This window comes from Myotis daubentonii, chromosome 3, assembly GCF_963259705.1.
Source record: "Myotis daubentonii chromosome 3, mMyoDau2.1, whole genome shotgun sequence".
Classification (NCBI taxonomy): Eukaryota; Metazoa; Chordata; class Mammalia; order Chiroptera; family Vespertilionidae; genus Myotis; species Myotis daubentonii.
The window spans coordinates 125549456-125559609 of NC_081842.1; the positions used below are offsets into that span (position 1 = coordinate 125549456).

At 51.0% G+C, this 10154-nt stretch overlaps 2 protein-coding genes across 5 annotated transcripts in view; one reads left to right on the forward strand and one right to left on the reverse strand.

The window, feature by feature from the left end:
• Window positions 1–3047, forward strand: part of BPHL (biphenyl hydrolase like) — a 37450-nt gene extending 34403 nt beyond the window's left edge. For both annotated transcript variants that reach the window (XM_059688477.1, XM_059688478.1), the window contains exon 7: window positions 2746–3047. In XM_059688477.1, the coding sequence (XP_059544460.1) occupies window positions 2746–2833 (88 nt within the window). In that variant the 3' untranslated portion in view covers window positions 2834–3047. The remainder of the gene's footprint in view (window positions 1–2745) is intronic.
• A 396-nt stretch (window positions 3048–3443) lies between these two features.
• On the reverse strand, window positions 3444–8496 carry LOC132230668 (tubulin beta-2B chain-like). Of its 3 annotated transcripts, XM_059688473.1 has the most exons (5): window positions 8338–8478; window positions 7819–7931; window positions 6807–6915; window positions 6352–6462; window positions 3444–4692 (listed from the first exon to the last, which is right to left on the reverse strand). In XM_059688473.1, exons 2-5 carry the CDS (start codon window positions 7855–7857, stop codon window positions 3632–3634), a joined length of 1320 nt encoding a protein of 439 aa, XP_059544456.1. In that variant the 5' UTR covers window positions 7858–7931; window positions 8338–8478; the 3' UTR covers window positions 3444–3631. The 3 variants fall into 3 exon arrangements, with proteins under 3 accessions (XP_059544456.1, XP_059544455.1, XP_059544458.1); XM_059688472.1 differs by lacking the exon at window positions 7819–7931 and having other exon boundaries at window positions 8338–8496; XM_059688475.1 differs by lacking the exons at window positions 6352–6462; window positions 7819–7931 and having other exon boundaries at window positions 8338–8496.
• Window positions 8497–10154: the final 1658 nt, after the last annotated feature.

Consider the following 10154-nt stretch of genomic DNA (forward strand, 5'->3'; position numbering starts at 1 on the left):
AAATGAGGATGATATCTATCATTCAAAATATTTTTTGAGGAATGAGTGATCATTTTACAACACACAGTGGCTGCCACTTTTGAGGGTGGGAGGCTGGTGTGGGTGCAGGTGATCAGGGGCCCCTGGAGACACCAGGGAATAGCTCGATAGCAGGTGAGAGGCAGGTTGTCCTCTGTCCCATGTTCAGCACCATTATTAGTCTAGGTGTGTGGGTGTGTTAGTTGGCTCACACAGCGGGGAGGCCGAGAAGTCCAAGATCTTCTGTCAGCAAGCTGGAGTGAGTTAGGAAGGCGGGGGCCCGGGAGAGAAGAGGCGTGACCCCAGTCTGACTCTGAAGGCCCGAGAAGCAGAAGAGCTGATGTTTCAGTCTGACTCTGAAGCCGTGAACAGCCGATAGCCCAGTTCAAAGGCAGTTGGACAGGAGCCTACCTTGGTTTTCCATGAAAACAAAAATACTCAGACTTACTGGAAACTCTGTGGGTTCATAAATAATTTAGAATTTTATCATATCAACGTGGAAAAGAATGCTATAGAACATTATTTACAGTCTTGTTCATATCTGTAGCTCTCAGAGCTTAATTTGAAAGCTGTAGAAGGTTGGACTGAGGAAAGGATGGTAGATGCGCAGCATCTCTTCTCCTTGCTACCTGGATATAAAGAGTGAGATCCTGGAAGGACTGTATCAGGCAGAAGTAAACTGACCACTGGATTTATACTATGAAGTTAGACATTTTAGTTTCTCAAAAGATCTAGAATTGCATTTTTCTAAAAGTGCCAAATGCAACGAGGAACCTGTCCTGGCAGAGAGGAACTCCTGTGTACCGTCTCAGGGGTCCTTCAACTCCAGCTGAACCATGTGTGAGGTGGGGGGATTTCCTCCTGACTTCCCTGAGGGATGTGATCGTTGGAAACACTCTCCATGGAGCATGTGATTGAATCCTTTTGTTATTTGGGTGAGAACCGAGGCTGGCAGTGGAGTTGCTGCGTTGCCTGGACAGCTCTAGCTACTGCCTGGCAGGGTGCTATTCCCAAAGACAAGCATACAGAGGCCTCAGGTCCAGGGACTTGGTGTCAGACCTATAAAGGAGGCGTATTAAAGAATTTGAAATGACCCCCAGAAGGTCTCAAGGAGAACAGTTTTTTTTTACAGCCTCATCTGTCTGTCTATCCATCCATAATTCAGTGCAGTTCTGAATGTAGGTGCCTCAGATCTCCCATATTCTTAATGGAGGAGACTTGTTTTTATTTCCCTGAGACCTAGAGATTACTATAGGAAGAATGCAGACATCAATGAGGTGAAAAAGAAGAGTCACTGCTGGTGTCTCTCCTTCCTCATTAGGGGTGCTGAGTGAATGAATCACAGAAATGGGGAAGAGCACATGATAACCAGCATGGCTATCCACAAAGGAGGACTTGCAAGTTGGGCAGATTGGGGTCTTTGCTTCTGAATCCAACTCAGTACACATTAGAGGATGCAGTTTAGCCTAGACGTGTCCTTCATGACCTTTCAGCATCCTTAGCAGCTGGTTCCGTCTCCTAAAAACAGAGGCCTTGAGCATCCCTACGAGCCCTTCCTTGTATGGGACACCTGGGATCCTATCTTTGGGTTGGTGCAGTTTAACTGAACAGAATTATAACTGAATTTTGAATGTCCTAGTTACTGTAAATTGTCTTAACGTTCCTAAGAGCCTCAAAAAGATGCCAACAATGTATCCTTCCTTTCTAGTAAACGGCCTTAATCATCTTGGTACCCCCACCCCCATGTGGTTGAGCTGCAAGGACAGCTCTATTTCGCAGGACCTTTTCACAAGTTCTCCCAGGGATCACTGAGTCCCGAGAGCTCTCAGACCTCAGGTGCTGACAGACCAGAGAATTAGGCAATTTGGGAACTGGTGTTTTGTCCCTGTATAGTCCTATTAATGCCCAATTGTCATTGTGGGCAGAACAACTCAATTGTGTGCTTATATCCTAGAAGCTTTCGTTTGTTTAAAACTTTTATTTCTGTGCTTTTATAGCCAAGAAACAAAATGTAGAACTCAGAGAAGGCTTCCTTTATTAAAGAAATTGCCAGCCAGCCACATTTGACCACAACCTTATTGAAAGGAAGGAGCCATACTAGGACAGGGAGGTTTGCCACAAAAGACAGTGACAACTGCAGAACAGGGTTCCATGCAGGCTGCCACCACCCTCACAACCCTAAGGAACACTACTCACCCTCCGTCCAGAGGCTTGTGTTTAGGGCTACTCAGTTCTCCAAAAATGGCCAGGTGATTTGGAACCTTGAACGACTCTGGCGGTGGCTGAATTGACTTGGGTTTTCCCACTACATAGATGCCCCAAGCAGCTCACCTGTCCTCATTCAGCGGCTCCTGGACACTATATTTTATCATCTTTCTAACCTCGTTAAAATCAACCATATTTCTAGTAATTTATTTTTTTTTTTAGATAAACAAATCCTATGCCCCTCTCAGTCAGGTTCAGTTAAACCATCTGTTATGGGATATAATTCCAAATACAGTGTGTGTGCTCTGTTACTGGGAGTCAGCCTCAGGGGCAGTCAAACAATCCAGAAGGCTTTCACTCTAAGTCTATACTCAGGAAAGTGTGTACTGTGTACCTTACATCGTCTCCCCAATAGTAGTCAGGAAAAAATGCAGCAGGTTTTACTATAGATTTTCAGGTAATGTTGGGGCTGGTGAGAGGGTTTAAATGCTGTGCCATTAAACATGGGCTTTTTATCTTTAGGTTGCATCTGATGCCAGAAGGCAAACACAACCTCCACTTACGTTTTGCAAATGAATTCAACAAGTTAGTAGAAGACTTCTTACAATGAAAGTGTCCCCAAGAATCTGTGAGCTGGGCTGCCTGGACTTCAGCTGCTGCTGCCTCTGCAACCCACCCCATGGCACACCTCCCTGCACCTGCCCTCCAGCTTCCAGCTCCTCCTTCCACTACTTCTTAACATTAGGTTGTGAATTTCTGCCATTGTCTTAAAATAAATTCTTGTCATGATTTACTTTTATTTGCGAATAAATCTTAGATGAGCATTTGTAGTGCTCCTGACTGCTATTTTAGGGCACCTTGAACTCATGCTGTACTTTTTATCTGAGAGGTACAAGGGGTCACTAGTCCTTTTAGTTGTATTATCACTTTGTGTAAAGGAAGTACATAGAAGAAAGTCCTTGCCAAAGGTCCTGGGTCGCTCTAACTCCAACAAAGGGAAGAAAGTCTGCTTTATCCTCAAATCCCCATTCACTCCCTTACCTTTGCTGGATTCCTTTACTTTAATATTTTTTTTATTTCTTTATTAAATATTTTTGTATCTCTTTATTAAAAGAACTATTACTTAAAACATCAAATACAAATTCTATTTTGTTAAAATTACTAAACCCCAAAACAGTCAAGAATGTAGTGAAAAAAGTAAAAATAAAGAAACCACAAGATTTTGGACACATGCGTTTTAATTAGTATAGTATATACCTTAATTTTTAGAGGAGTGCCACATTAGTATATCAACAGTGCGAATTTCTGACAGAGGCAAAACTGAGCACCATAGATACAAATAAAAAGACCATGCTTCATTGAGGACAACAGAAATTCACTGACGTGGCACAGTGTCTCTGACAAGTTCTTAAGCCTCTTCCTCGACCTCCTCCTCCTCGAACTCGCCCTGCTCATCAGCCGTGGCGTCCTGGTACTGCTGGTACTCGGACACCAGGTCGTTCATGTTGCTCTCGGCCTCGGTGAACTCCATCTCGTCCATGCCCTCGCCCGTGTACCAGTGCAGGAAGGCCTTGCGCCGGAACATGGCCGTGAACTGCTCCGAGATGCGCTTGAACAGCTCCTGGATGGCCGTGCTGTTGCCGATGAAGGTGGCCGACATCTTGAGGCCCCGCGGCGGGATGTCGCACACCGCCGTCTTCACGTTGTTGGGGATCCACTCCACGAAGTAGCTGCTGTTCTTGTTCTGCACGTTGAGCATCTGCTCGTCCACCTCCTTCATGGACATGCGGCCCCGGAAGATCGCGGCCACCGTCAGGTAGCGGCCGTGGCGCGGGTCGCACGCGGCCATCATGTTCTTGGAGTCGAACATCTGCTGGGTGAGCTCGGGCACCGTCAGGGCGCGGTACTGCTGGCTGCCCCGGCTGGTCAGCGGCGCGAAGCCGGGCATGAAGAAGTGCAGGCGGGGGAAGGGCACCATGTTCACGGCCAGCTTGCGCAGGTCCGCGTTCAGCTGGCCGGGGAAGCGCAGGCAGGTGGTGACCCCGCTCATGGTGGCGGACACCAGGTGGTTGAGGTCCCCGTACGTGGGCGTGGTCAGTTTCAGGGTGCGGAAGCAGATGTCGTACAGGGCCTCGTTGTCGATGCAGTAGGTCTCATCTGTGTTCTCCACCAGCTGGTGCACGGACAGCGTGGCGTTGTAGGGCTCCACCACCGTGTCCGACACCTTGGGCGAGGGCATCACGCTGAAGGTGTTCATGATGCGGTCTGGGTACTCCTCCCGGATCTTGCTGATGAGCAGCGTGCCCATCCCCGACCCGGTGCCACCCCCCAGCGAGTGGGTCAGCTGGAAGCCCTGCAGACAGTCACAGCTTTCTGACTCCTTCCTCACCACGTCCAGGACTGAGTCTACCAGTTCGGCGCCCTCCGTGTAGTGGCCCTTTGCCCAGTTGTTCCCGGCCCCGCTCTGGCCTGCCAGAGAGAAAGGAGAGTATTAGACAGGGAACCATAAGGAATTCAGAGTTCTGCCATTTTGACTCTGCACTGGATGCCTTTTCTTATCTACGAAAATTTCTCTATATCAGTGACCTTGAAAAACACTGGAGGTCATAATAAAATGAGTTTAGTTCAAACAAGGTTATTAGTTGAACAAAACTATTTCTTAAGGACAGAGAATTTAAGAATGACAACATGATATGAAACTTAAATTAAGGCTCAGTTGGTTGGAACTTTGTCCCTTATACCCTGTCAGGGCACACACCTAGGTTTTGGGTTCAATCCCTTGTTGGGGGCGCATATGGGATGCAATGGATTGGTGTTTCTCACATCGATGTTTCTCTCTCAAATCAATAAAAACATTATCCTCAGATGAGGATTAAAAAAACCAAAAAACTTAGCCAGACTAAGGTGGTTCAGTGGTTGAGCATCAACCTATGAGCCAGAAGGTCATGGTTCAATTCTGGGTCAGGGCACATGCCCAGGTTTAGGGCTCGATCCCCAGTGTGGGGCATGCAAGAGGCAGCCAATCAATGATTCTCTCTCATCATTTATGTTTCTCTCTCGCTCGCTCTCTTCCTCCCTGAAGTCAATAAAAATATATTTAAAATCAAAATACTTAAAGCCCCGGGTATCTAACAGTGGACAATCAATTGTAGGGTGGGGCGTGGCCCCCAGGGTGACTTTTCCACTAGCATAACTCTGGTCTTGAGGTTTGGACACCCTGACTTTTCCTCCCTGAAAATAACATCTGGGCCTCAGTTGTAGTTAAGCTCCAGGACCAGATAAGCAACCAATGCAGCCACAGCTGACCTCAGGCCCAGCTGCACTGAATAATGACCCCCTGCCCTGGTGCCCACCAGTCAGTGGAAACCACAACCCTGAAAGGACACACCTGGAAAGCTGCTGAATATTCTATTGAGATCTACTCCTGGGACTTCTCCTAAAATCCCCACCCTTAAAACCCTTAGGATGAAGGACCCAGTGTGCAGTCCCTCAGGGGAACACCCCCTGCACTGTCTTTCTCTTTCCTTCCCCCTCCCGCCTCCAGGCACTTTACCATTAGCTTCCTCACTTCCAAGCTCTAAGGGCCTTTCCTTTATCTGAATAACTTGTTTCCTAAACCAATTCCTTCTGGGAATTACTTTTAATACCTCTGTAATTTACCTAATAAATGTTCTCTTACTCCCCCCCCCCCCAAAAAAAAAATAAAATAAAAACAACACTTAAGTTAGGCCCCATTACCAGGCAAGAGCAAAGGCACAATGAGATCAGAGGAGAACACGGGCTCTAAGCAGGTGCTCACTCCTGTGCCTTTGCTTCTTGGAGTGGCCACCTACTGTGACGGGCCCTCTGAATTTACCATTAGCCTAGTAACTCCCGCTGGAAGCTTGTTCATCGCCTTCATTCCTTACCCTTCACAGGCTGCTCTGTGGTTCAGGGACTACCTACCACAGCCCCTGTAGGCTGTCTGGACAGTCACGGCCCGTGGACTGGGTGGAATGAGGCCACGACTCAGGGCTCTGTGGACACACAGCGTCCACCTTGGCACTCAACACGAAAAACTCTGATTTCCACAGTGTTTAGGAAGAAGAAGATTAACTGAGCCAGTTCCCCTTGATCACAACAACATACCAAACACGAAGTTGTCGGGCCTGAAGATCTGGCCGAATGGTCCAGACCTGACTGAGTCCATCGTGCCCGGCTCCAGGTCCACCAGGATGGCCCGAGGTACGTACTTGTTACCTGCGGGGAGGAAGAGCTGGACTTAGATCTGCGGTGGCAAAGGAATCAGACAAGCTGGTGCTCTCTGCGCCTTTCACAGCAGAGTTCACTAGAGCTCATTCCAGCATGTGACACAAAAGGACAAGAATAGGGGAGAGTTGCTGCTTCATAAAGGAGCTAATGAGCAAGCTTGGCCATGGCAAACATGCAGGGTCTTAAGGCACTATAGTGTGTTTTTTAGCAGCTGACATTTTAAATGAATGCAAGAAGCATTTCTCTGTCATTTGTATGTTCCTAGTACATTGCATTTGCCCCTGTATGGAAAGCAAGGTTGGAAGAAAAGCAAAAAACATTCAGATAATCACCAGCAGCTTCATTGTAGTACACATTGATTCTCTCCAGCTGCAGCTCGCTGTCTCCATGGTAACTGCCAGTGGGGTCGATCCCATGCTCATCACTGATGACCTCCCAAAACTGGAAATTTAAATTTAAAAAAATCACATGATGGCCTGGCGTCCTAAACATCAGTAAGGATGGCCCTTTTCTTCTCTGATGTCCTTGGGGCAGCGGCCATGGTGGTCAGATGGTCAAGGAGTCCCTGACAGACCAGGTAGCTGAGCACCCCTGTCCCTCCAGCAGAGGCTGCTGAGGGGCTTGGAAACCGGCAGAGCATGGGCCCTGTGATGGGGATAGAAAGAGCTGGGAGGGGCCTGAGGAGGAGGGTGGGCACAGCAGGTCTCCTGGAGGAGCTGTGGGTGCTGGGGAGGCTGGCACCCCCAGGCAGGGCTGAGGTCCCAGCATCCAGGCTGATGGATGGGTCTTGGCAAGACCCAGACCCAATTGGATCCCACCCTGTGGCTGCTTTGGGAATCAATGTCTCCTGGCACAAGCCCCACCCAGCCCCCCAAGTGTGCAGTTTTGTGGCCCTGGCATCCATACTGGCCTCTGGCCACTGAGCTCATGGGGGATGGGTGGAGAGGGAAAGGGAGGAGTCTGGAGACAGGACTGGGGCATGAGTGGAGCTGATCCCTGGTGAAGGCGCAGATTCCATTGTGAACTGGCAGCAGGAAGGGCGGCACCGCGGATGGGGGAGCAGGTGGCTGGCTGGGTCGGAGGCCCTTGGTGCTGGGTCTGGGCTCCCTCCGCGGACCAGGCAGATCCGTGGGTGCGACTGACCAGGGAAGGCCAGCCGGCGCGCAGGGTCCTGGCACCGGGAAGCTGGGTGGGAACATGGCGGTTCCGACAGAGACCTGTCCTCCCTCAGATGCCAACCACACCCCTGCACCACGCCGCTCCGGCCTCGCCCACTGGGGTAAGGCAGCTCCAGTACCGTCACCTGCCGCCTGGGAGCCAGGAAGCCAGACTGGCATATATTACCATGCAGATGGTGCTCGGATTGGGGAAATGACCTAACATTCCGTCTCTGTATCCCAACAAGTAGTCTGCATAACATCTGTCACCTCAATGACACTGCAATTTTTTCATTCAAACTATAGACAAAAATATCCCAATTAAATTCCACATGAGGCCTCTGGATTGGTACGGCTGCGGCCTCTATCCAAATTTCAGAGACTAATACACCCAGAGAAATGCCAACTACACGCAACTGAAGGTCGGTTACGAGGAAACTTCAAAGGGCCTCGATTAAAGGCACTTGCAGCTGCGTCACGGCTGATCGCAGCAGGTGATTCGGCTTCCGGAGCCCGCGGGCGGCCGCCCCGAAAATGCGCCCCTGGCCCTGCGGGTACTCCGGAGACCCGCTGCCACCCCGGCCCGCACCCTCGGGGCCCGCTGCCACCCCCGGCCCGGTCCGCTCCCTCGCGACCCGCTGCCACCCACGGGGTCCGCCGCCCCCTCCAGGCCCCCTCCAGGCCCCCTCATCGGGGACGCGCCCACCTTGGCGCCGATCTGGTTGCCGCACTGGCCCGCCTGGATGTGCACGATCTCGCGCATGGTGCCGGCTGCGGAGAGGGTGGAGGCGCTGGACCTCGGGACTGGGAGCGCGGCGGGACGGGAGCTGGAGCCCTGAAACCTGCGGGTGCGCCTGGGCTCCACCTTTTATGCCGACGGACCCGCCCGGCCTGCGCTGACGTAATGGGGGGCGGACCTGCGGGGGGCGGCGCGCCCGAGACTGCGGCACCGCGAGGGGGAGCCGGGGCGCGGTGCGAGGTGCCGGGGCCCGGCTGGTCGTCGCGCCCACCGGGTCCACGGAAGGAACCCAGACCCGGCACCCCAGGGCCTCCGACCCAGCCAGCCGCCCTCTCCCCGACCCCAGTGTCGCCATACCCTGCACTGTGTTATTCAGAAAAGCCGAATCCCCACCCCACCCCACCCCGTCCCTCCGGGTCCCTGAGGGGCGTTGGACACCTGGGTCCTGGGACCCGGAGGAGTGGCTGCCTCCAAACAGTGTCCTTGCCTCCCGGGCGGGGGAGGGCGAGAGGCACCCAGCACCCTTGTGGAGTGGGGAGCCCAGAATTTACAGTGGAGTCGACAGCGGCTCGCTGAGGTTTCCTGCGTCCTGAGCCTCGTTCTCTTTCGATTCCGGTGGTGGTGGGGGGAGTGGGGGATAGAGGGGGGTTCGCGGCGATTATGAACCCAGGGGGCCTGCAAGTGGGGAGGAGTGGGTGTTCCCGGTGAGAACGATGGGCGGGCAGCTGGCTTCAAGGAAAACAAGGAGGGAGGGTGGGCTGCTCTCCCTTCTGCGTGTCAGGAAGATGGTCTGTTTGGGAGGGGCTAGGAAAAGGGACGCGGTGCCGGATTTGTCTGCTTTGGGTCTTGGGTCCTTGTAAAGGCCACTTACCTGTGGAAAATTATGTGAGCGTGTGTGGCAGAGAGAAGGGGAAGGGGATGGCTTCAGCCAAAGTACGAGTGCCTTACATACACAGTGTCACCTCATCCAGCAAAATCTTACAGGTCTGGGCAGTCCAGGCCCGGCGCCACCAGCCACTTGTGAATATAGAACACGTGAAACGTGGGTAGTCTGAACTGATATGTGCTTTCAGTGTGAAATACCCAGAGGATCCCATGGATTCCATAAGTTAAAAGAATGTAAAACGTTCCATTACTGATTTTGTATATTAATTACATATCAAAATATTTTGGATATATTTTGAAATTAATTTCACTTGTTTCTGTTAACTTTTTAAGTAACTTCTAGACTGGCAGTGGCTACTAGAACATTTTAAATGACCTGTGTGGTTCACGTTGTATTCCTATTGAACAACACTATTCTGGAGCAAACTATCCCGATGTCAGAGCTCAGGAAGGGGCTGACAGAGCTGAGTAGCCACAAAGCCAGTAAATGAAGGCACCTAGACTCCTACAAAGAGAAGGCCCCCGGTGAGTGTTCAAGGTTTGGTTAGGGTGAGGTATGGCCCAACCTAATTCTTCTCGAAGATGATCTTAACAGTGGGCCAGGTGAGCAGGGACCTGGGACTGCTTTTGTTTCTCAGCACATCCTGCTTTTCCTCTCTGGGGCCGGTTTCTCCAACTATAAAATGTTGATAATTATAGGAGCCCTGAAGCCAGCTTTGTGAGCAGGAAATGAGCAGCTTTATATGAAAGCGGGTCGAGTTTCTGGAGCAAAAATACCCCATAAAACCCAAGGTGATGCAGTCATAAATACTAAGCCTATTTGTCATGTTACTAGTGAGCATATATCTGAGGTGCGTGGGCAAAATCATGGCTTTATCACCCTGCTTTAGGAAGCTGGT

Excerpts from the sequence above, each read along its gene's own strand:
- LOC132230668 (XM_059688472.1), bottom strand. The coding sequence starts at position 8,394 with ATGCGCGAGATCGTGCACATCCAGGCGGGCCAGTGCGGCAACCAGATC. Across the intron at positions 6,463-6,806 it reads GTACTACAATGAAGCTGCTG|GTAACAAGTACGTACCTCGG; the intron begins GTGATTATCTGA and ends TCCTCCCCGCAG. Across the intron at positions 4,693-6,351 it reads GCCCGACAACTTCGTGTTTG|GCCAGAGCGGGGCCGGGAAC; the intron begins GTATGTTGTTGT and ends TCTCTCTGGCAG.